The 26,277-nt window shown below is 48.7% G+C and overlaps 1 protein-coding gene across 2 annotated transcripts; it reads right to left on the bottom strand.

Moving 5' to 3' along the window:
• Positions 1-1,103: 1,103 nt before the first annotated feature.
• On the bottom strand, positions 1,104-26,277 carry LOC4578107 (ataxin-2 homolog). 2 transcript variants are annotated; one of them, XM_061661586.1, is made up of 8 exons: positions 24,972-26,277; positions 15,077-15,147; positions 11,251-11,444; positions 5,987-6,103; positions 5,679-5,804; positions 5,448-5,531; positions 5,240-5,347; positions 1,104-5,130 (listed from the first exon to the last, which is right to left on the bottom strand). In XM_061661586.1, the coding sequence occupies exons 3-8, from the start codon at positions 11,390-11,392 to the stop codon at positions 2,729-2,731; spliced, it is 2,979 nt and encodes a 992-aa protein (XP_061517570.1). In that variant the 5' UTR covers positions 11,393-11,444; positions 15,077-15,147; positions 24,972-26,277; the 3' UTR covers positions 1,104-2,728. The 2 variants fall into 2 exon arrangements, with proteins under 2 accessions (XP_061517570.1, XP_001237896.2); XM_001237895.2 differs by lacking the exon at positions 15,077-15,147.

The raw sequence follows: 26,277 nt of genomic DNA on the forward strand, positions 1-26,277 counted from the left end.
ACCCTGCAATATGCCCCTTGGACGCGGGCGTCACGATTTGCCTATCGGAACACGGACACGGAACATCACCGGCCCCGTTTCCCAGCGGCGCGGGATCTCTTACCATCGGCACATCGGTGTGTACCCCACGCGTATATGGCGCGTGCTGCTGCTGCAGCACGCATTGACTCAACCGAACCTACTACTACTACTCACACACATGCTCCCGTTTTTTCCCACTCTCCATGCGTATGTGTGTGTGTGTGTGACTGTTTGCTTCCTGAGGTTTGCCTTCGATCGATCGCGTACCTCGATCACGATCCAAAAAGTGATAAACTGTCAACTTTCACTCTCATTTTTCCCATCCCGCGTACAGAAACGGCCTTCCGCTTGAAGGGAAGGTGTATGTGTTTGTGTGTGTTGTCTTGCTTGCTCTGCTTTGGCGCACGACGGAGCAGAAGTGATGGGGTGGGGTAGTGAGGCAGGGTGGAAAGTTCGGAAGTCACGTTTTCCGAAGTGGGTGGGAGGTTTATTGAAGGTGGTTTGCGGTCAACCCTTTCCGTGGGGTTCGGTGGCCGAACGAAGCGCCATCAATATCGACATTGTGCGGGGTGGGTAATTTGAATCGAATTTAGTTCGTCCTCCGATGGGAGTGAAAATATTGTTCAATGTGCACTGTCTGTTTGATGAAAGGCCTCCACCGTGTGGGATTTAATTGTGTGGTGGGATTTTGTTTTCATTTTGCCATTGATGTTGTCCATTTCGAACATAATGACAAAAAAGAAGATATGTTTTACCTTTTAGTGTAAAGAAAATAAAGGATTTATTACGTATTTGAAGTAAATATTACCTTTCACGATCATGATGGGCATCGAAAACGAAAGACTTCAACAAAACAAGAGACGAACTTTCTTTCATCCAGAAACGCCTTAAAGTATGCAATATCGCAGCACACCCAATGCAAGCATACCGGTAGGCGTTTTCCCATGCGTTTTGTTTTGTGTGCTGGAAGCGTTTTTTCTTGTACAATATTTTTCTGTTCAAAGGTTTCATTCTGGTTTTTCACTTCTGAAAATCAAATACCAATTTTCCTCTCCCTAAAAATAACACTTTGCTGCACGCTGTAGATTTGTCGTACCTTGTCGTAGAAATATTTATTCCATTTCGCAATGTATTCATTCATAGTTTGTTTGTTTTTTTACAGTGTGGTTGTGTTTGAATAATATTAATTTCACTAGCTAGCTACACCTTCCCCAGCTCTAGACTACAACGCTCTTAGGCTAATTTACTGCATTTACCGTCCATCTACCCCCGCCGCTCAACAAGATACTAGATTACGTGCTAGTGATAATTATTATGCTTGAACTTGTAGTTATAGGTTTTATGTTGGTAGTGTACCAGAAAATTTGTTTGTTTGTTTTCTTTATTTTATTTTTCAGAATAAAAAATGCTTCCTTCTTTCCTCCTTGTCCACATTTGTCCATTCTCAGCAGCGCTGAAAATCGTCTAATGTGCTAGGACTATGCTGCAGCTGAATGGTCCCTCCAAGTTAACGGTAGCTTCCATCATCAACCAACAGGCCTGCAATGCTCCCCCTGCCAATCCATTCTCTCTCTCCAAAGAGAGACTGTACTATTAAGATTAAGATATGACTGCTGATTTCACGTACGATTCGTTCCTAAATTTTATCTTATTTCTATGAAATTCGCTTCTGCTCTTCTTCACCATTTATTGAGGAGCTGCTGCTGCTGCTGCTGCTGCTGCTAAAGACTGTTGTGAGGGAGCTTTCCACTCACAGCTGTGCGAGCGATAATGGCCGCCGGGATGGGCTGGTTTTGCGTTTGTAGGTGAAAAGATAGAGGATCCGACGGTATTATAAATAGCATGACAGTTAATAAATACGTACTTGCTAGTGCCTAAACACAACAGTCTATCTTACGTGTGTTTGTGTGTGTATGTGTGTGTGCGTGTTTGTAAACTAAAACCGGCATGGTATGGCTTGCAGAGAAACAGAGCGCAGGGGAATGCCATTTTTTAATGCCATTCCACATCCCTCGCCCCTCTTCATCCCTTGTCAATCCTTTATCGCGCATTATCACATACCGGCTGCTCTACAGGGCTCTCTACCCCCCCTCTACGACGACGACGCTTAAACACCTTTATCACCGCCACCGAGAGATAACGATGCGGCGTCCTATTTTTTGTTTGTATCTACAGTAGTATCTCCTTGTACCTATCCGCACTATATATCAATGGGGATCGCAAAAACCGGATCCGCTGTTGCATGCCACCACGAGCATTAACTAAATGAAACGAGTAATGGAGGAATGTCCTGTGTACGGTGCGAACAATAAATAATTTGCACATCGGATTTGCTCGGCTGTCAATAAACGTAAAGATTTTGAATCAATCAATCAAACGTCTGTACATGAACCTTCCCATGAATGCCTAATGCCGATGATGAGACCTTGAGAAAGCCTCCGTGTTACGCTAGTTTTTGTTTGTTTGTTTGTTTGTCCCATTTTCTTCTGTTCTTCTGAGGTGGTTCGAACCTGATCATTGCCATTTTTGAGGAAATCTTCAACATGATGGCACGTCTGCAGATAACCAAGATGACACCACACCACATTGCTCTGCTTAACATTTCCGAGGACTGTGTCACTGTGCTTAAAAAGGGGGAAGGGGGCTTGTTAAAACTGGCACCAGAGGGGTTTGCTTTTGCTATTGTTTCCACCGGTACGGGGGAAATTCAAACACTGGTCAACGTGGGCGCTTGCACACCGCCCGCTGTCACGTCCTGCTCGCTGGACTCAAGCTGCTGCACCTTCTTGGGGATGGCCTCCTCGGCGGTGGCATTGTTTTCGTCCTCATCGTACTTCAAACTCTCCACATCGTTCTTTGGATTGTGCTTGACACTATCCGACTGACCGTCGGTGGCGTTCGTCGCCGCGGGAGAATCGATATCGAGAATAGCATTGGCGGCCGATTCCACTGCCCCCGCCGAAGTTGGTTCCTTTGCTTTACCCTCCGGCTCGTCGTCCTCTTCCGACCGGTCTTCGGCCTTTGACGTCTTGGCCGAGGTGGCCGGAGAGGTTGGATGCTCGGAACCGCTGCCCTCGCTGCCAGCGTCTACGTACTCTTCCGAGCCCATCTTTAGCACCTGGAAATCGCTTGGCTCATTGCCACCACCGCTTGCATCCTGATCGAGATCTTCCTCGGAGGAGCTGTTGCTGCTGCTTCCGCTGCTCGTACCATTCATTCGCTCCCACTCGGGAATTAGTAGTGGTTCGCCCGGTGAGCGTAGCTGCGGTTGGGGATCTTCTTTCAACCACGATGGGGAGTTGGACGTTTCCTCCTGGCTCGAAGCTTCCGAGGTGGTCGTCGATTCCGCACTACCCAGTGGAAGACCCGTTGTCAAGGACATGTTGTGCTTCAAGTTCAGCACATCGGAAAGAATCTTTTCCTGCTTCGGTGGGGTAGCGTGATGCTCCATTTCCATCTCCATTGCCGGTTGGTCCAGCTGCGGTAGGCTAAAATCTTCCGGAATGGGCTGGAACCCAGGATGGATGAGCTCGTGTTCGTTGTCTTCGATGTAGGTTTCGCGCGGTGGGGCCAACTCATCCGCGACCGGGACAGGGTGACGCGGCACGTACGTACTGCCAGCGGTTGAGGACTCCTCCGAGCCCGTGCCTAGCGTTGGGCCATGCTCCTCCGACGATGTGCTCGGTCCTTCGGTGTAAAAATGCGTATCGTAAATCATCTCATCGCCCGAAGCTTCGGAGCTCAAGGAAACGGGTAGATCGGACATGGTGGTACTGCCTTCCTCGGTGCTACTGTACGATGTACTGGAGCTAGCAACGGGTCCACTTGTCGTGTGATCTTCCTCCTGTCGAATCTTTGCCGGTTCTTGCGAGTCGCCCATGTGAAGAAACTCTTCCTTGCTCACCGACAGTGGCTCACCGCGCTGTGTGTCGTTCCGTTCCGCCGAAACTGCGGCATCTTCCGGTCCCTCGGTGTAGAGTTGCGTCTCGAAGATCTCCTCCGAAGAACCGCCACCCTGCTCGGTAGATCCGGAATGGTAAACCGTTTCGTACGCAGCACTAGAATCCGCTTGCGTGGATAGTGTTTCCTGCTCCACTTCGGCCGAATGATGAAGTTTCAGCTTCTTCGATGACTCGCGACCACTCTCCACGGCTGCCGGAAGGCTACGCTCGGTATACATCTCCTGATCGTACACGCTGTCGTCCTCTCCTCGCTGTAGACCTTCCACTTCCTCCACCTGAATCACGGTGATGGGTTTCGGTTGATTGTGGTCCACAATCACGAGCTTATCGCCAATCTGAACCACGGCTGGGAGTGCATTGTCCTGCTTCGATGGCTTCATATTGCTCTCCGATACGACCTCTTCATCGTGGGCCGAAGGTCCACTGGTGGAGGGAGCCAAAGAGGGTGTTTGGGTCGAGGTGCTGACGGACACAGAGCTTGAAGACGACCAGGTGGATGAGTCGGAAAATTCCTTCACGTCCATCCATTCGTCCGACTCGGATAAGGTCGATGACACCGTACCGATCGTGGAAGCTTCGCTCGATTCCAGACGGTTTTCCGCCGAGGTAGTTTTGAGCGATTCCTCACTCGCGCTAGAGTCCTTCCGCTGCTCACCGCTATTCACCTCCGAGCGCATACCGTCGGCATCGGTGTGGCGTACAATCTTTGTCCCATTCTCGCCATCATCGTCCGGTACGTGAACGTCCAAGTGTTCGAGATTGACGAGCTCCTCGCTTTGGGGTGAAGATGAGGCGGCAGTTGTTTCGCGACTAGCCAACAATTGTTGCTGTTGCTGCTGTTGCTGTTGTTGCTGCTGTTGCTGCTGCTCTTCCGCACTGGGACGATTGTCGGTCAGACGAATCTCTTCCGCTTTGGTGATTTCTTTGATCTTGATACCGAGCGGATTATCGTTCGGCATCGACGGTGTAACGGTGGGCGGTGGTGGCGTTGTTGGCGCTGTCGTCGTTGGCTGTTGCTTTTGAAGTCCGGATCCTGTCAGGTCCTCGGCCTCGGCAGCATAGTTTCCCTTCACTTCGTTCGTTTCCTCGTCGTGTCGCTCGTTGTGTGCGGTATCCTTTGCGTTCGAGTCTGTGATTTTGAAGTTTTCTGAAGTTGGAGGACCAGGAACAAAACAATACATTCGGTTAATTATGATATCAAACGAAGTGTTGGAAAGGCCAGCAGACCGTGACCGGTAGAATGCGTGACAACCTACCTAGTGGGGGACAGTTGTCGTACTCTGGACAGCATCGTCCGGGGATGTACTTCGGATCACAGTCGTTGCGTTTGTAGCAGCTCACTTCACTGCAAGTAATTTCACCTCCTGAAAAGTTAAAAAAAACCGAGCTCATTAGACACATTCCAGGTGTGTGACAGCAGTAAGAGTATAATTTAATTATACATTCGACTGCATTCGACCCTACCTTGGCAGTAGCAGGCACGGCAAGGCGTGTTCGGATCAAAGACTTTCTCACCGTTCGCGTACGTTTTGCCGTCGCGTTGACACTCTGCAGAATGGAGAAAATAGAGAGAGAGAGAGAAAGAGAGAATGCATTGAAACAATCATAATCCACCGCAGTGCAAATATATGGTTCATCTTGATATCGCAGCACAAAGGGACGACCTTTCGGTGACATCGGCTTCGAAACACTTACCACACTGGTAGTCGGGGCAGCATTCGCCCGTCTTCTGAATCGCACGGCAACCGTGCTTCTTCTCGCACGCTATCGCCGATCGCTCAATGTAGGAACCATCGTACAGGCACATGTCACTTGCCGTTGCTGTGTCGCGCGCATTGCGTTGGATCGGTCAGTCGGCCACAACAGATAGCAGCGGTAGAGTTGCCGGAGCGGAGAGAAAGCAACGGACAGGCAATGGGGCAAAGAAAGATAGAGTTGGAAAGGAATTTTAATGAAAGTTTTCACTTTTATTAAACCAAATTCGGGTGGAGGAGGAGACTTACCGTTGCTGGCGGTGCTGCTAGGCATCTCGGCCGGGACGGTTTCTGGTGCCGCTGGGGATGCGGCCGAGTTTTCGACATAAATCTCGCGGATCATGCGTCGCGATCGGATCACAGGTCCTGGAGATGGAGAAAAAGAAGAACCGGGAAAAATGGAACATGATAAGAAAAGTTGACTGTTGTACAGGTAATTGGAAACGTTGGTGTTGGAGTTTCTCATGCGGTAGAGGCTGCATAGATCATTCCATTTTTCATTCGTGTCCAGGCATATGACGTCCAAGTCAATCCTGTAACACCACACTGACTGACTGATGAGACTTGTCGATTTTAGTGAATTAGCAAGATTGTTCTATCCCAGACAGATAGCTGTGTACTACAACTTCAACCTTTTTATTTACACTACACTGGTTGATATCTCTCAACACAATCTCGTCATAGTCACGCATCTTTCTCACCTTTCTCATCACTTGCTTGATGAACTCCCAACCCTTACGACGCCGCTCCTCAGCAACCCTGCCTTACTGGAGGGGGAGAAATGTATACCACTCCCACCTTCATCGTTATCTAGGTAGCTATTGTGATAAAGCTTCACCCAAGCAGCCACATTAATCGACAGCAGCACGCAGCAACTGTGGGTGTTTAATGCACAATTCGTTTGCGCTTGCTATAATAGCAACAGCTGCCGAACATTGTCTTCATTGTTGAATGATCTTCGGCCGGGATTCGATCATGCGGGCATCGTGCGCTCCAGGACAGGAGCAAAAAATTAATCACATTTTGCTAATATCTCAACTTCCGCGAAGAAGATTTCGTTCTAAAATTGGCAGATGACTCCATCAATCCAGCCAACTGGAATGTGTGTGTGTGTGTGTATGACTCGGGAGTTGATGAATCGCACCGGTGAGACAGGGACTCCGAGAAGATCCGGCTACCAGAACATCAGAATTGCCAAGCGAAGGAAGTTATGCCGGGGATTTGTTGATTGGTACTCGGGCATCTGCTCGGGTGAGACCTATAATTTTCCCTAATCACAATTACCGACGATCGTCGGTGGTCATGACGGTTTGTGTTGTCATTGGTTAGAAAGAAGAGAGAAATAGAAAAAAAACACACACAACCTCCCCGGGAAGTTTAGCAGACATAGCCGAGCGATGAGATCATCCTTTAAGGGAAACGGTAGCACTCGGAAGATGAATATCTGCACAGTCACTAAATGAGTCCCGAGAGTCGCTCACACGCGTACGGTGTAATGTGTAGTGTAAATTAAAAGCATCTTTGCATCGCCCCGTACACTAGGAAACCATTTCCTCCTGCGGCAGGATGCTGGAGCTAGGTTCTGATTGAAATAATTCCTTCCAATCGGAAATCCAATCGACATCATTTTGCAAGCTCATTGGCGCGCTCACACGCTTTAGAACCATTGCATACCACAATTACCGGCATATTGTGGACGTACCCGTCCGCGCAGCACCGCAAAATCCGTTAATAGCCCGCACCGGCGTCGTGGTGGTAGAAAAACATCCGCGAGCCAAACAAATAGACAAACAAGAACCCATGGCTGAAACGACGCTCATTCGCACATAAGCGTGTTATTCTCGCCTTTTTGTTGCACCGCGATGATGGTGCTGCTGCGAATGTTGCACACAGTGTGACCATGAAGAAACGGCCCCGCAAACAATATGTGCCGGGGTGAACGATGACAAATAGTACGGGGAGGGTTTGAACATATGGCGCAGACATACATTCAAGTTCGAAATGCACAAACAGAGCATTACATTAAAGGTGCAAACGCACGCAGCCAGGGCAACAGTAAAAAGGGGCCATGCACACAAGCCAACCAGCGGTCAGCGGGGACCGCAGATAGGGTTTGAGACCCTTTTTGTTTGAGAGAAATTGATTTTCTTCAACACCTTTGTTGAGGGCAGAGAAGTGGCAGAAAACTCATTAATCAGAGATCACTTTCGACAATGCCGTGCACGGGCCGTGCCGCACGGCTGCATTTGCACAACGTCCCACTGCTGCCCAAGTGACAAAGATACATCGTTTACCTTTGACCATTGATGGTGGTGGTGGTGATGGTGTTGGAAAGGTTTACTTTAAACACCAACCGAGTTTAAATGTTTGAGGAGACGTCAACGATGCATTTGAGAAGGATTGGAAGGAAATCACATCAAAAACTCACCGCCAGGAACATGAATGCATCTCTCCCATTACTCGGAGTTGGTGGAGTTTAGATTTAAAGGAAATAGAAACCTAAAACCCATCCAGCTCAGACCTCCCTGAACGTTCCCCGTTAGGCCCGTGTATTCTATTCTCGTAACATAGGACCTAAACCAAAACACGGGCAAAGGTTACGGCGATAAACAAGTGCTGGAAATTGCATAGCAATTAGCCTCCTTGTCCGGAAGGGTACCGTTTATCCAACACCTGACATTGACCTCCAGAGATTGTGCTTCGTAGAACTCAACCTGGACCTTAGAACTGCTCAACTTTCCATCCCCAGTGTCGATGAGTTTATTTTCAAACGAAACGGAAACAAGACACCTGGCCCGTCCTACCTCCCTGTCTGCCTACTTCTTCCCGCCAGTCACAAACCAAACCAAACGCCACATCCGGACGTCATCGTCCTCTGATGGGCGGTTAGAGATAGAAACGTAGAAATTTGCATAATTTGCATTCCTCTTTCCCCAACACGGTAGGCAAGGAAAGCCAGTGTGTGTGTGTGTGTGTTTTTTTTTCGCCTGCCTGCTACTTCCTATACCAAGGTTACCAGGCCACCGTCCTGGGCCCTACCTCATGGGATGGGCCCTCTTCTTGGGGCCGCCGGGGAGTCTTGGGTGGCAATAAAAATGCAACAAGAAACGGCCACCAGCCCGCATCGGTGGTCCTCCGTATGCTTTGTTGGGGAAGGTTCAGGTTTCAGCAATGGTCAGCTGTTGTTGCGGCGTTACCGCTGTTTGTGGGTGCAGTTCGTGGTGCTGAGGTGGCAGGAACTTCATTCATACAGTGCGCTGGGTGGGTCTCAGCACTGTACTTATTACTTGGCGAAATTTGAGAAAGTCACCTCCAATTCCTCCGTCGAGCAACGAGTAGACGAGTCCATCAGTTTTAGTGTCCGTTTTCAATGAAAGCAATGAACTTGATCAACTCGACACTTTGTGTGTGGCGTGCAAAAGAAAGGTTACGTAAAGCTGGCCAATAAACTGATGATGCAATATAGGGATGTTCGGACATCATGAGGAATGTTCATTGCCATAATTTGGCTGACAAGTAAAACTATTATCATTTTCGTGTCGTTGAGGACACAACCTCCAAGACGAAGCACGATGGCTTATCCTAAAACTTGAATGTATTGGAGCATTGGTGAGCGGATGATGCAAGGGAATTAACGCGCGTTAATGTCATTTTCAACAAACAACCGGTATTTCCAAGCAAGATTTGACCAAGTTGACACTCGCCATACATCCTTGGTCAGCTGGTGCGATACAGATGGGAATATCCGCAAGGAAATTTTCAGATTTAGCTTCAGATTCACACGACAATATCGATTCATCCACGGCACGTGCGTCCTTACGGAGTGTGATGCTACCGTCCCATTCCGTAGACTACATTACCACCCATCAACTCAACGTCCTCCAGAATTTCCAAACCTAGATATTGCTATGCGCGGGAGCGAAATTAAATGATTCAATTTAACGCTACCGAGTACTGGCTGCCGGAAGTCATTCCCGCCGGTGACCTTTACCTCTCAGCGCCTGGCCCCTGGTGTGTGGCCCGTACAGTGCAAAACCGAACCTTGGGTGCGGTGGTGTGCTGGCCGTTCGGCGCAGTTCGTATCAGGTCGTGACAATGTTTCAAATTTGGTGACCCATCATCATCTACCACCATCGGGGTCCGGCCGGTCATTATCATCACGGCAGACGACGGCAGCGCGGTTTGAATGACGGTGGCGGCGTTGGATGTGCCTTGCAAGCGTAATTAGCAAACACATTCACACACACACACGCTGGTGAGCCCTTCCCTTCGGTTGTGTGGTGAAGGCTATTCGTCCAGGAAATTGGGTAGGTACAGGAGGGTGTGGGATATGATACATCCTTACTGTTTGCACATGTTTGTAGTGTCGGGGAAGGCTTCAAGAAAAAAGAGGCACCCAACATGAACCTTTTGCTGTTTGTAGTGCCGCTGCGGCGTCGTTGGTTTGTCTGGTTCAAGGTCACACCGGACGAAGGTATTCGTACCATATGCTAGCACAAATAAACTGTAGTTCTAGCACCACAAACACTCTTCATCTGCTCAGAAGTCACCGAGAGTTCTGCCCGTGTAGTGCAAGCCCGAAGACATCACACTACCGCCGTTGGGCCATTTCTACGAAAAGGCTTAATAAAAATGCCACCGCCACCGGTACCACGGTACCCCGGGCTTTCAAGGATGACGCATTCCTAATGGGGGCCCATCCGGTCGTCCGCACGCCGCAGAGTGCTCGCCGAGTGTAGTTAATTGCATTCAAATTAAGCATAATTCATCCGCGCGCAAGTTATGGCCAATGCAAAGCGCAGGATATAAATTATTCTGCAAATGCCCTGGCGATGGCGATACAGTGTACAGTGCAGTGACGCAGAAGCAGGAAATCAATAACGAATGTGATGAAACGCACAATTTCATTAGCCTCTGAGGGTCGCTAGAAAGAACATGGATGGTGAGTGCCATTAAAGGTTTGAGGTGCCATTAAAGGTTTGATTGTAGCTAGCTTCATTGGAATTATACGATGCTAGTCCTAAAAAAACTGTTGTTAAAGCTATCCCTAAACTCTTATCTAAGTAATATCAATGTTTTGAGGAAATGAGGCAATTGTTGCTATTCACTCTCTCCATTAATTTCAGCTCATGTACCTAACACCAGAGTTAGCAACGTTGTAATCCAATTTCCGATATCTCGACGACCTTTTAGTGAATTTTGCAACCACACTCACACCCAATTAAGTTGTTTACTGCACCGACAGTGAAAAGACTCAGTGCTCTCTCGCCCCGTGCACGTGCACAAGCACAATTGCGCCCAGCCAATGCACCGTCTGCTTAGAAGCACCACCTCCATCAATACATCCTGAGAACTAGCTTCCCCTTCGCGGGAAAGCGCTACTCGCATTTCTAATTTTCTATTCAAAATCGCACATGGTTGGTGCCCGCCCGCAAGGTGTCGGACGCGCGAAACCATCGGCTGTACGCTGTACACATTGCGTGACGGGTTGGGTTGGGATTGCAATTACTCACCTGTCTGTACGACGGACGCTGTGAGAAGCAATAGACACATCGTTACGCCGCCCAGTGCCCAGCGAGCTGGCGGCGGTGCGGTCATCGTGCGGTGGTGGTGGTGGCGTCGGTCAGCGGTGGTTAGCTTATCTGTCGGGCCCATCTTCGTGTCTCGTCGGTCGGCCCGTCGAATCCGGTGTGTCCGGTGCTGGAAGCTAGAGAGGGAAGAAACAGGATGGAAAGCCAAAGTTTAGATGTGGAACTGCGATACACTAATGCTGTCAGCGCGAACAGGCAGCGCCTGTGAACGCCTCAATTGCGGATCGGCGTATCAGGCGCGCGGTCAGCTGCGATCACATAAAATAGAATTTCGTTCGGAAATAGATCACGAAAGTGAAAGAGCACCGAGTGTAGCTGCAATTAGTGGGTAGGTGGGGAGCGTTTTTTTGTTGTTGTGTTGTGATTAGTTGTTAGTTAGTTTGTATGATGAACAACAACAAAAAAAGCGGGGAATGAAACAACCGCTGCCCGGTTCGCGTGAACGTGTTGGTGAACTTGAACGGCCGAACCCTTTGGGAGCGAACCTTCCTGCCACCAAACAGCTGGTGAAAGCTTCATGATACAGCAGGTCCAGGTAAAGCAGGCAAAGAAGGAGGACTGAACTGCAAACAAAAAAAAACTCCAAGCACGACTCATAGTCATCTAGCAGACTCTTGTTACAGTCGTGACAGAGGAGTTTGCATTTGCACCCCTTGCTCCGCCATGCCCTCGCCGCGACTCGCCAGAGCCGTAGCCTTCGTTCTCGACGACCTAGGGGAGTGGTCAGAACCGGTGCAAAAAGGCAAAACCCGAAAGGATTGTGCCCGTGCGCCATTTAAACTCTTTAAGCGAGAGACGTGTAATGACGCTGCTGTGCTTTGCGACAACCCCTCGCGCCCGGTTAGAACGCGTGACGCATACGATCCAAAGGTCAAGAGAATTTATTGTCCACTGTTGGCTGGGGGGATGGGGACCGTTTTGGCAAGTTTAGCATTTTCCCTTCCACCGTTAGGGCTGGTGCCGTTAGTGGTGGGTCGTCGCAGTGGAACGGCCCGTGCCTGGGTGCGGTCAGTCGTCGGTCGTCCCGCGGGATACGTACGTGTCATCGATGCCGGGCTAGCTCGACCGAGCAGTTTTACGAGCCAGCTCATTGACCGCATGCACGGACCGGGCTGAAACGTGACAGTGGATGGTTTATTATGTCACAATGGGGTAACTTCATCGAAACCAGGGGCATTCAGGTGAACAGACGGCGTTACTACGGAGGTGAACAGATACCATTTTTTGGGGGGGAAGTTGTCGGGTTGAATGAAATTAGTTCAGTGCCGCTTGCTGAACAGATGTTCAGGTGAAAAGGTGAACGAAGGTGCCAAACAGAATTAGGTTAGAAGTGAGCAAACGCCACCGGCCATGTGGTTAGGGGAAGGGGTTGAGGGGTTTGCTTTCAATTTCATTAAAACTTTCGTTTTTCTGCATATAATTTACACGACACTTTGTCATTTATTTCAGTTGACGCGGTTTTGTGCAGAGCATTCTTGGTGGAAGGTGGTTGAACTTGAAATGATGCGGTGTGGGATGGTGATCCACCTATTCCCGCTTGACTTTTGCGCTCCATTGTGGTTGTATGTGGTTTGGAAAGTGAATGAGGAGCAATTGATGGAGCAATGTACCACATCTATCACACATTTTAGTGTTCGTATCGGCAAGCTCTAGCAAACAAACAAAAAAAAAAACAGGGTCGCTTAGGAGCAACCTACTGACTGAGAATTATCAACAAAACAGCAACATAAAAAGTGAAAATCTAGGTCACCCTGTACGAGGGAATGTTTTGCTACGCGGGGAAAGAGGTACCAGTATGAAGAGGGGTTAGGAAATGATGATGCTCTATTTCAAACGGGGTAAAGAAGGGGAGTTTTTGTAGAACTGAAATCTAATCGCCGCACACGGTGTGCAACTACGACTATCCAAAAAACAAGTGGCAGTATCAACAACAAAGTAAAGCAATGGCGGGCGGCCTACAGAGACACACAGCGGAAAGAGGAGCGTGCGCATGTTTCACGATAGGAAAGCTCACCATGGTAAAGATACAAACAGTCCCAGCTAAAACAAAACAAAAAAACTGCATAACCCACCACACCACGACATCTACACATTGGAATTAGGCGCAATGGAAGTCGGTGCAGCCGGAGGAAGGTAGCCGAAAAGGATGTGTGGCTTACTGCTGTAGTGGCGCTACCAGCGCCTCAAAGGCACACGCCAACTAGCTGCGCGATACGCAGCAGCTTCGAAACAGTGGCCCCCCGTGACGTGGAGTAGCGCACAAGCTTCACTTTTAGCGTGACCTGACGAGCAGCGACCGAACGAACACGCCCCATTCCGAGCACCCCGAGCACCCCGAGGTAATATGGTGGCATGGTGTCATGGAGCTGATATAAATCATACTGTTAGACATTTAGATATTGGAACGAAAACAAAACCACGAAACCGAAGCGCGAAGAAAACAACACCGTACATAACTGCGTGTGAGGCTTCACTAATACACACAGACACACACGCCTGGATTGTGTAAACGGCAGCAAAGTATAAACAAACAATGTGTGAGCTAACAAACAAAAAATGTGAAAAATTGAAACAGCCAAACAAGAGAAAAACAAAAGTACCACAAACGGCAGCAACAAAAACAGAAAACTGCAAGCACTCCCCCGACGAGCACTAGCAGGCAGAGTGGCAAAGCAAAGTGGCTGCACAAAACGAAAGCCAACGTCAATGGGCGTGGAATGCAGAAGTGGAAGTAGGGGCGCATTAATTACGACCAAATCGTAACTAATCGTAACCCCCAAAAATAGACCACTTTGGTCTGAACTTGGCATTTAGCACGGAGGACCTTCCGGCCACCAAGTTCGTTGTATGTGGTTCCTTTAGTGCGCCCTCTTGCGTCGTTGCGTTGATGTACTGCGCTAATCGATCGTACAGCATAGCAAAGTTTGGTTTGGTTGTTTGCTCAATAATGCTTTGGGAATCAGCTTTTTTGGAGATCGATACATCATACTTTAGAAGATTAATCTATGCGCTTGATATCTAGAACTAGATAACGAACCACAATTGATTGGAACCACATTAACAGGAATAGTATACACGCTACTCTACCAGCAACGCGCTACAAAGCAGAATATAGAGAAGGAAGGAATGATATGGCACAGCGAGGGCAAAATTCGCAAGCGGAAGTACATGTACAGCCACCACAAACACTGCCCCGCCAAACTAACGGAACAATCTCCAAATTCAGACACCCAACAACTACGCCGTTGCATTCCACCACCATACGACCGTCGAAAGCGTACCGCGCAACCAGGGCTCTACCATGGGGTCTGTTGTACATCGCGAATTTGCGACTGTTCGGGTCGTACAGTGAGCATTGTTCGGTTGGGGCTTGGCTGGGGAAGGAGAAACGGCCGTGCCGTGTATCGGAGAGTGGTAACAATAATGCGGCATCAACATCCGTCACCGGGCGGCGACTAGGCGAAGCCCGGCAATAGAGTATCGGTAGCACCGGCACCGGCAACCAGGGTGCCGCAAGGTCAATGCTATAAATGCCCCCCTCGCACACAAGACACAAGATATATGTGTGCACCGGAGCTCTAGGCGAGCATATGTCCCTACTGCTGCCACATACACACACACGAGTAGTGTACGCGCTTCTTCTACGCTGCGCAGCCCAGCGAAATCGCGACCCGGCGATCAGACCGGGTAGATCGCATGCGGCCATTCACGCATTGCGGTTGGTAGTCACGTACATCACCACACATACCACTTGGAAGCTTACAGTCTTCGGTACTCGGTCCTCGACGTTAGCCTTCGACACTGACCACCGTTTATTTGCTACAGAGAGATAGAGAGAGAGAGAGAGAGCTAGTGGATGAGTGTGTATGTGTTGTATGTGGATGTTTGTTAGGGTATTGTGAGTTGCATTTCCTTCCGATAGCTACAACTAGCTAAGGAGTTTCTCTCCAACGGAGCCCATTGCTGTACATTGAAAACTTCAATATTAGTTAGGATTTTCACAACAAAGAATCCTGTTGAGAATCCTTCGGAACAAGACCAAGACCTCCAAACCATAAAGACCCATCGAACGATCGGTCAAGTAACGTGACGTGGAGTTTGCTGGTTGGTGTCCACACCAATTCCATGCTGCCAAGCTCACGTGCTTCGATGCGTCCTCCCTCATGTCTAGGGAACTTCTTCCATTCGATACACCACCTCACCAACAAACCACCAGTCACAACACAATCAGTAGGTCTGTCTATCGTATTTTCTTAAGTAGAAAATAGCCTCACTAACTACTGCACCAGACATTTGGCCGCATGAGCTTTTTACGAGCACGATTCACGGCTCATTCATTCCCGCATTCATTCATATTTAAGCAGGTACTACTAATACGGCGTGTGCACGTAGGCACAAATTTGTTATGATGTTTTATGACAACAGCTCTCACACACACATACACACACACACACACACACATCATGCTATAATGATTGGTCGGAGGACCTGATCTTGGAATTGCTCCAAATGAAGTTGATTCCATCAAAAGTATTCCTTCAACTATCTGCAACACTTTGGTGGAACTCTCCAACGTCACCCCTTACATGCCAAGGCACCCTCTGCGTTGTTGATAACTTGCGCCGGTCTATTAGCTTCTGCCACACGCCCAGCTCCGTCAACAATTCGGCCAAATGGCCGATGCATAATTCATGTGAGTGCAGTTCGTGAACCATGGTCGAGTTTTCATCCACACGACACCCAACACACACACTCAGAGCAGCTGAGCCGGGGACCTTCTTGATCGTGTTTGCTTGCTGCACCGTGTAACCATCGGCGTCTCACGTTTGCACGAGATTATTATGCGCGGTTAGGTAAACGGATGTGCTATGTCAAAACCGAAACCTGACTGACTGTAATCTCAATTTATGAACAGCGGGACACACTTTTCACTGGCGGATGGATGATACTGCTACGGTAATTGATTGGGCTATAGAATGTCGTTCTCAACGTCATACATGGAGGGTTCATCAACTTTTGGAGGAATCATGAGGTGAGCAGCACACAAAAAAACCCAAAAAAAAACCCGTGACATTTATAGTTGATGTGAGGCTATTAGTTATTTCATGCCTCGTCAACCGATTAATAAATAACGGGAGAGCAATGATGGACGTGAGTCGGGCACAGTTAAGCAACAATTCTATTAGCAGTGGCTACGGTGCTGAAACAATTCAATTAGGCCGCTTGACGACAGCTTCGTGTCTGTCTAGCTCCAAAAATAGAACCTGAATTACTGATTGCTCTTTGAACACGTCAATGGATAAACGATGCATGGAAGCACCTTTGTAAGGCATCTATTTTGTGTTTTTGTTTTGTTTTTTTTCTTCGTTTTGAAGCTATATCCATGCAAATTGAACGATGTTCTGAAATTGATGCCGTGCGGAATTAATTGCACTTATTCTTGTTCCAGCCGGCATGAAATGAGTTCGGCTGTGAGACAATGTACAAGTCATAGCAACTGGTAAAACCGATACACAAAACCTAAGAGGACAACGTGTACAAACATGACCAGCATCGCCGGCAGCGGTACCGTGAAATCGTGAGTTTATTCAATTGGGGTACAGGTTTTTTCGAGAATGAGTAATTAGCTTCCCTCTAACTGTACGCGATAGAGTGAGGAAACGCATGTGTGTAGTCTGCTGTAGCAAAACAGAACCGCGAAGTAGACGATCGAAAAAACCTTGTACATGACAGCGTGTACACTTCCTTTTCCACACGCTTGTCATTTATCATTGTAATAATGATTTTAAGGGAAAGGTAATCAAAAATGATTAAAATTATTGATTTCCAACAAGGCAAGACTTGCTCCAAGCAGGCAGACATTACCTTACCAAGCTCCCAAATTAAATAATCATCTTCAGCGGATTACTAATTCATTTGTGATTGATCGGTATGCGATCGTGTAGCGTGAGTCAAGCATCTGTATTCATCGTACCGTACCATTGGCGTGTGTGTTACCACAAGCGTGAAAAATGTCCAACTCCCAAGCAACAAGCAAACCGTACGAGAAGACCCAAACTGAAGTGTAACCGAAAGCTCCGAGCCGGATCGCATGGAGTGAAAAATTTCGGTACAGCCCATGTTGGTGTTTTTCTTTTCCTTCATCTCCGATGCACCAACGCGCCACCCAACACCCCAAATGGCACAAAATATGGCCACATTACGCAATGCGTGACTTGTACCGAGGAGAGACAGAGAGAGAAAGAGAGAGAGAGAGTATTGTTGAACAGTTACCATTGCTGCGCTTCCTCCGGCAAAAAGTAGGAAGAAAAAAGCACCCGACAGTGGGGTCGGCAGTGGCTGTGGGACGTTATTTCGAGAGGAAATTGTTGCGAATTCGTTTCCACCGCGGTCCGGTGCAGTCAGGTAGGCTGTTGGGCGTGCGAAGGAAGGAGTACAAAAAAAAAAACAAAACGGTGGCCAGCGAAAGACGAAGCGCACCACGTTGCCGGTGTCATTGGCATTGCGATACACAACACGATGCGTTGGCAAAGGAATTCATCGATGTCGGTGACGTCAGGTGAAGAAGAAGGCCAGTTAGTCCACGTCCAGTAAGCAACACGGGCGAAGCAGACCGGAATGAATCTCCAAATCTGAACACCGGAACGATGACGTCGTGGTGGACGAATTCATCTCGTACGATCGGCCACACGAGCGTCCGATCGAGTTCATGCCCAGATAAACGGGGACGCGCAAGAGATGTTCGACCTTTTTTTTTGTTTCCTCCAAAGATCTGATGCGACCTGATCTTGGCTTGATCGCAAAGGAAGGGGAAGGGGGCAGCCTATACCTTTGCGGGGTGTGCAAGGGATCGAACAGAGGAGGTCGATCTTCAGCGTAGAACCAGTTTCGGCGGTCAAAGAATGTGCCGTTCACGCACATGTTGTTATTCAGGGCAAAGGCATGTGACATCGCTGGCATCCAGTGACGTTTCGATCGCGATGTCGTTGGACTGATGCGCATTTTTAGAATGTCCTGTTTTTGTGTTGGTTTGGATGTTGTTTCGTAATATTGAGGTAGAGTTAGTTAACTGTTATATTCATCTTTGTACCAACAGTACTCATCAGGTTCCATTAATCTAGACATTGGGAAGACTGATATGTTCTAAAAATCAACCACGAAGACAATGTTTGAGTGTTCAATTTTTTGTTGTTTTCTGTTTAACATGATAACATCAACACACCCTTTGGCCACCGGCATACAAAATCGCGCTGGAATGCTGGGCAGAAAGAGAGAGAGGAAAAAACTTATCTCAACGCGTAGCGGGTGAGACCAGAGACACACACGAAAAAGGGAACATGAGAAGAAAAAAAGGTAATGGAACTGAACGTTCAAAACAAGCCACATGACGCACCCGCGATCAAGCTACCTGAGACGATCCCGAGAGTCGGGACAGGTCGGTGCACGAGGGCCTGGGGATGAGCGTGTATCGAAGAATAAAGACAGATAATGAGACTAACGCTACTGGAATTAGAATCTCGTGTTGGCAGCAGCAGCGCAGAATCTCCTCGCTGCCATTCGTCTGCCATTGCCACTTCAGTTCATTGCCAAGATCAAGATCGATGCGCGCGTAGACACTGTCCCCCCGTGCGCCAGCGTGTTTGTAGCGTGCGGAGAGCAGGAGACGAGACCGAGCAGAAGATGACGAACGGAACTCCGTACTACAGCGACGGCGCAGTAAAACATGCATCTGCCTTCCAAGCACACCGGTGATCGTTAAGGCAAATTATGTGTTGTTAGATCACGTCTTCTGACATTCGCCCTCGTGTAAGGGCAGGCGGCCCGGCTGGACAGTGGTGAGCCTCGCTGGACACACGTACCGCCACCACCATCCGCGATCGGGCGAATTGGGTATGAAAAAACAAACAAGCGCTGAAAAGATACGGGCAAAACAGCACACGTCCGTTTTTCCGCTTTGCACTGCCTCTTGGAGGATGACTTTGCGAAGGTATTTGGTTCGGAAGATGGCTCCCTGCGCAGCGGGAATTATTCGAATTCCTTCCGAATGAATCAGTTGGTTGGTTGGTCCCAGGTACTATGAACTTTTTCGAAGTTCTTAGTGTATTTTTTATGTACTTGTTGTTAGCTTTACAACCACGGTGTGGGTGTTTGCAGTACATGACATGTCCAGGCCTAACGGAGACTTCTTGATCCGCAAATGAAGATCTTCGAGAGTAGAGCGCTCTCGAGCTCCTACTTGAAGGGTGCAGCAAATCGGCTCGTAAACCAATCACAAAACTGCGACCGTGCCAAAAGAGGAAGTCAAGCTGCAGTATAATGAACGTCAATTTGTAATTGTCTTACACGTGGAGCTGGTGCGCGCGCGCAGAGAAGGAACTTTTCAGTTAGAGGGTGCTCACGATCACCTTCAAAATTCCATTACCTCGAAACAATCGCAGGGTACTGTTGCGCACGGTGTGGATTGCAATTAAAATTTGATTCCGAGCCGTACCGTACTTCCAATTATCCGGCCGCTTGAATGCTCCCATTTTTCTAACACGCTGCCCTATCTCTGTGGCTGAGCGACTCGCCGCACGTGAAGGCACCTCGCGTCAACAGTGTTGCCAAGTGCTCAATAGAAGTTGAGCTAGGAATGGGTTTGGACGTTACATTTACATCCGAATTGCTGCACATGAGACGTGCTGCCCTCATCTGGACCTTGCAAAATCACACACCCGTACATAGTTCACCTTCTTGGGGCGGGCAACAGGCTGAATATCTGTCACAATCTGTACAGTGGGCCGTCGTTAGTAGTCTGTCCGCGAAATTCGCACATCACACACACACACACACGATCGGATCTACATAATTCATCATTCTTATCTACCCCCGGACACGTACCAGGGGCTGGAGCTCCTCCACTAAAACAAAGCCCCACTAAACAGCATAAAGAAGGCTGCGCTTAACCACAAAGTGGGGGGGACAAAAACACGGTAGAAAGAAAATCAAACCAAATGCATTGCCTCGATTTCGCTGCACCGAAGGCATCTGGAAGTGGCGACACGACCGGCGACCCAGGCAACGAATCTATTTCTCGAGCCCCATCGCACGCCGTGAGTGGACACATAAATCACGGACGTCGCCACAGAAACATTTGCGGCGCTTGCGATTGGGGAGGACATTGAGCGTTGCGTGATTTGTGTAAGGTTGTGTGTGCTGCCCGTGTTGTCCGTCCGCCTAGCCACCTAGGCTGTCAGTCTGATTTAGTTCCAGCGTTGAGGCGTGAGCTGAAGATGGACGCTCGCGCGCAATTCCAAAGGCCATCTGAGAACCTTGCTATTGAGACCTTTATGCTAGGATGTGGCGTACAAGCGCGTAACATAATAGTGGTACGCGATTGGACGGGATGCTAAAAATAGAAGCTAATTTATCTGTTCCTTTCTCCGCCCACCAGTGCATCGCATTGTGGTGCATCATGCTAGGATGGAATAATTAGAGATGAATCCCTTTCAATATGATTGCACTCTCATCCCAGCCACGAGTGGGCTCTCACAGAATAGATAGTTGAAGGGAACGCATTACATCCCGCACCACCATCCTCCCGATCCCCAAGACACTGATGGCAACGACCGGACAGTGTCGGCGGGATATTCCTAGCGCAAGAATAGCGGGAATGCCGATGAACGATGCTTGCCGCGTGTGGTCCAAAATAATCACCCCTGAGCCCGACGAGCCCAGCTGGAGCTGGGCGCACGTGAGGTGCGAAAGAAGGGCGAAACGAGCCCTTGTTGGCTGGTGCAACTATTCACGCCCGGTCCTTGCCCGTGCGCAAGATCAGGCTCTCGGCGGGATGATCGCGCAGCTATGTGATGTAATGCAGCTGACCACCGGCCGCACAAGGGGTGGTGCGCAGAGGTGGCATAAAATGTAGCGTACACCTTCGGCTCGACGTTAACATCATTATCATCTTGAGCAGAATCCAGCCCAGCTGTAGCGGTAGAATGCGAGTCAGGGTCGTGCTGGAGCGCGTACATAAAGAACTCGTTCGCGATGCTGTAACTGCTCCCCCCTCAGTGCCTAGATGGTACACGGGCGATAGCCTTGTTCGGTATGAAAGGGGAAATGCTTGGCTTGGCGAAACAGAATCACACTCATGCACGGGGTTTGGAAGAGGACACAGGACGCTCCCTCAAACCACCTCCCCCAGGACTCTCTACTGCCACGGCAGAAAGCTTCTTCAAACCCGGCAATTATCACATAGTACAGGAATCAATGAACTTTCCAGGCGAGAACTTCCCCACTCGCAAACTGCACCTCTCGTGTACCCGAGCCTGGATCGATCGGACCCTGTCGAACGAGGCTCGCCAAGGGTCCGCACGATGGCATGCCCCGTTGTGGTTGGGACTGCAGCGGCTTGGTTGTAAACACGGTGCCCATCGTTCCAAAAGGGGGCGTTCTTTGGGCTGCATCTGCTACCACCCTTTCCGACGGGCACGAAGACGAGACGGAAAGAGATGGTTAAGTGGGGGGGGGGGGGGGGCAAGAAAAAAACGGGAATGGACGAGAATTATGGAGCGCAGTAGTTATTGCGCTGAATGAGAAGAGCCTAGGCCCGTGCACGTTCCGATCTTGATCTCTCTTACATAAATCGCGATCGCAAAGTTATGCACACACGCACAGAGCATTCCCCCCAGCATTTGTCGAGCTCGATGGCGGTTAGAGCCCGGGATGGGGGATCGGGACGACTGATTGCCGTAATAAGCGGTACTGCTGGTCAGCCAGCGCTGGCCCTCGGGAAGATGATGCAATAAAAGGATACTGAACTTGAACTTGACGATTGACGCGGACGGGGACAGTGCTGGGGTGTTTGTGGGGGGTTTGCTGGATGTGCATTCCTGTGTGGGGCGTACACTCGGTAGCGGAGAGTGGTCTGCCATCCACCGTTCATGGGCTGCTCACGTAGCAGCCGGTCGATATTTTTACGACATTTGATGCAACTTCAGTGCAACGAGCACATCTCTTCATTGCTGTTATTATGAGGAGTTGTGCGGTAATAGAGGGATTTCTGTGGAATTACAGTGCATTACGAGTAAGTTGCTTGTTTCAAAAGTTTGAAATCAGTAATCAGTGTGCAGCTTTAAATTTAGAAAACATTGTATCGTTCGCTTTCTATCTCTGGCCATGTTTTAAGCTGATTGCTCACGTTCTGTATTGTATGGCACGAGACGACTTCGCTTCTAACAAAAGCTGAATGGAAAATCGAATTCATTGATTTTCCCATTCGGTCGTTAAGATTGGTCCCCAGCGACCGAGAACAAAGCAAGAAAAAAAAAAAAACACAATCACTCTGGATTATCCGCTCGCAACCGATGCTCTCGAGACAGATGACGTCTCGGAAAGCAGATATGAAATGGAATCGAGCGATGCACAAAGAAAGCAAAGGCACACAGAAAAAAAACCCTCCGTAGCGTAATAACGTCGCTTCTGAGTCATACAGAGTGAACCTGCAGCAGCAGGGAAAAACGATGAAAACTCCAGTGAACTAGAGGAGAGAAAATTGCTGTGCGAATTTCTGTCCAACCATCGCCACACGACCACACAAACTAAGGTAAAAATGGACAACGCATCACACCAACACACCGAAACAGAGGGGGATAGGGGTGGGTAGCGCACATTGATGGCTGCAGTTGGAAAATAATGAAACGACCAAGACCAAAAAGCCACCCAGCCAAAAAAGATACAAACACCAGCAGCAACAAAATAGATCGCAAGCGCAACCCAACAACAAAAAAACATAAACCCGTTAATGATTCAATAAATGATAAATTCGCGCGCACTCCGGAGGGCTCCCCACACGGAAGGGGCGGGTGGGGTGGGAGGATGATGGAATGTTGCAGAGAGGCGGTGGAATGTCTCGCGCTGCCGGTGGCTTATGATGGTGATATTGCGAGTCGATTGTTGTGTAGTTATGTAAAGGAAAAAAAAAACTTTACCCAATGTCTTAGCCCGATGCTCCTTCTCGGTGCCTTCACGGGCCGAACCACGGGCCCGATTTGCCAGTTAGCCGGAGCATTTGCCTTTTGTTTTAGCGTTTAAATGAAATGAGCTAAAAGAAGCGAACAAGTGTAAAAAGAATTGTTTGCCGAAAATATTCAAACCGCACCCAGCATTAGCCGCAACTGCGGGGTGGGAAAGGTGTATTAAGTCATCTCGATCGCTTAATGAAAAATTGTGCCGAATTGTGCCGGAAAAGGTCGAGAAAAGCCGGACCAGGTAAACGGTTTTGATGCGATAAGAGTTTGATTGGAACAGCAATGATGAAAAGATGTTCGCCTGGTAACAGTTTTGAGCTTCAGAGTGTTAAACATCTAACAACGAAACAAACGTTTAATAATTAAGTTTAGTTTCAATATAACATCGAAATGACACCAAACAAAACCTGGCTCATTCGAGGTACTCATCAAATATGAACAAATAAAAAAACATAATGCGATTAATCAGAGACCTGGACAGCGACATCGCGTGTTTCGCTTCCATAAAATATGTCCTCAACAGAGAAGCAAGCAAAACAACGCCAATGCGACCATATTTTCCCTATTTTTATAAGAAGCACTGATCATGATCGCCGGACTCCTGATTATTAGATTAGGCTCATAATTTGGCAAACAACGTTCTACAAAAAAACAAAAAAAAAATTTAGAACGATACCATAAAATCCCAATGAACCTTCGTCGCTTATCGATTGAGGTGAGGCCGAGCCATCGACTTCGAGCCATTTATAATTCAATTCCAAACCCTGTCAATTGCGATGTCCATGACACGTAAAGAGCAAAAGCCCAAAGCCTCCCGCCTCTGCCAGTTACCTTTTCCTGTGCCTTATCGCCCCTACCAACTACCAAAACGGCCGAATGTCGGTCGGGTAATTGAAAATGGAGCATGCAACGGAATGGTTGGAAATTTCTTCTCCCCCTTCAGACCCGCTCAAAATGCATTGGAGTGGATGCGCGGATCGCACCAAAAGCGTCCCAATTTTCCAGCCTATCAAGAAGTACACACCTGAAGAAGCTAAGCGATAGTGGTGCTTCGGGCTTTGCTCAATTTCAATCTATTTTCGATTTCATAGGGTTCTGTTGTTAATAAAGAAAGGCCCAAAGCAGACCTGTTTCACACCGGCAAAGCTTAGAATGAAGGCGAAACCGGGACACTGCATCCAAGTTAACCGCCGGTTCAGCTCTTGCACACTAAAGCGGAGGCACCCCGACTGAGGCTCGAACCGTTGCGATAGGCCCTTACACTCCTCGCTACACACTCCCCCGGTTGTGTTGTTAGTTGGTTAATACATTTGCCCCCCTTTTGTTGTTGTTGTTGTTGGTGAGTTGCTACTGAGCCGCAGCACATTCCGTACACGCGGTGGGCAGCGGGAGGGGGAGGGAAAAACTTCCTTCGCATAGCAACCCACACCGACGGGGTTGTCTCCGAGTAGCCGGGCCCCTGCCCCGGTTTGTTTTATCGATAAAATATTTAAAATCAAGCATAGTTTTGCGCTAGTTTTTCCACCGTAGCGCCCCGTTAACTTCGCACTGTCTTTCGTAATGTTCAGCATTCCCAACGGAAAGGGGGGAAGGAAGAATTTTCACAATACAAAAAAAGGACGAGCCACTCACCTTGGGATTTTTCACCGGCGTCGATCCGTGGGAAGGACTTCTTCCTTTGCGTTTGGTTCAGCAAATTTCCACCAAACGGCCAAACTATTCGCCCGCACAGAAAACAAACAATAAACTTCCCTTTCTCCTCGGTGCGTGTGTGTCCTCAGTGTCCTCCAAAGCGAAAAAAAAAATGGAACGAAATGTCAAAGTGTTTGCAAGATTCTTCGGTGCACACAGCCTGCTTCGGTTTAACACTGACTTGCAGCAAAGAAAGCAACAAAACAAAAAAAAGAAAACAACCACACACACACACACGTGAGCACGTCAAAGCTTCGGTTGCTTCGGTTTTTTTTCGCACTATTCACACCGTTTCGCTACCGTTTTAATTCAAATTAATTCAAACCAAAAGCGGCAAAAGGTTTGGGCAAACTCCCGCGCTCCCTGCATACACACCCTCGCACCTCTGTGTGCTTCCCCTTCCCTTTGTTTCCCTCTTTACTGCACACACACAACACTTCACGTTCACGCGAGGGTACACCGCGTTTTCACTAATTTCCCTTTCAACAATTGAAGAAAGAAAAAAGTGTGCATACACACACACACACGGACACACCTGTGCACTATTGCTCTTGCGGATGGGGAGGTTTTTTTTTTGCTTTCTTCTCTCTAATCGCCCTGCAAGCGAGGGGGCGGGGGGCTCTCCTTCTCTAATGGTGTGCGCGCCCGCCGTTTCGAGCGTCGTGCGTGGGGGAAAGCTTGCACTTTTCTGTAGGCAACTGCTGTTGCCTGTTTGAGAGGCCGTTTTGTTTTCCTCTCTATCTTATCCCTCCTGCACTCCTGTATCACAAACACACCAACACCGAGCCCGAAAATTCGCAACGATTGCACGGTGCCCGCAAATCGGATAGGAATTCGCCGTTTCTCGTTACGCGCTGCAGACACTACAAATTGAACGAAATCGGGAGGAGATCGCACGGGTTAAACGCTCCGGGAGGGTGACACTTGGCAGGTTAATGCGTTTGCGTTCAAAATTTTTGCAGCAAAAGCAACTGTGGGTTTGTTATCTACGTACAACAAGATCTTTCACTGTGATCTGTCCCTCGGGTGATGTCTTCACTTCCGTTTTATAATTTTTGTTTTGGTGAACCGTACCCGATCGTCCGTAGCACTGCACTGAGGCGATGGAGTATGTGTAGGGGCGAGAATATCGAAAGACAAGACCCAAAACCGAACAATCAATTCCGTTCACGCGCGCGAAGAGGCACGACTGCGTTCGACTCTGCGGCTTGCATTTCACGACTGTGTTCAGCATAGGAAGGTTGCG

This window comes from Anopheles gambiae, chromosome 3 (genome assembly GCF_943734735.2).
Source record: "Anopheles gambiae chromosome 3, idAnoGambNW_F1_1, whole genome shotgun sequence".
NCBI lineage: Eukaryota > Metazoa > Arthropoda > Insecta > Diptera > Culicidae > Anopheles > Anopheles gambiae.

Coding starts and splice junctions, on each gene's coding strand:
- LOC4578107 (XM_001237895.2), bottom strand. CDS start 11,392: ATGGGCCCGACAGATAAGCTAACCACCGCTGACCGACGCCACCACCAC. Junction 6,104..11,250: donor AGCGTCCGTCGTACAGACAG/GTGAGTAATTGC, acceptor CTCCATCTCCAG/GACCTGTGATCCGATCGCGA. Junction 5,532..5,678: donor CTGCCCCGACTACCAGTGTG/GTAAGTGTTTCG, acceptor TCCATTCTGCAG/AGTGTCAACGCGACGGCAAA.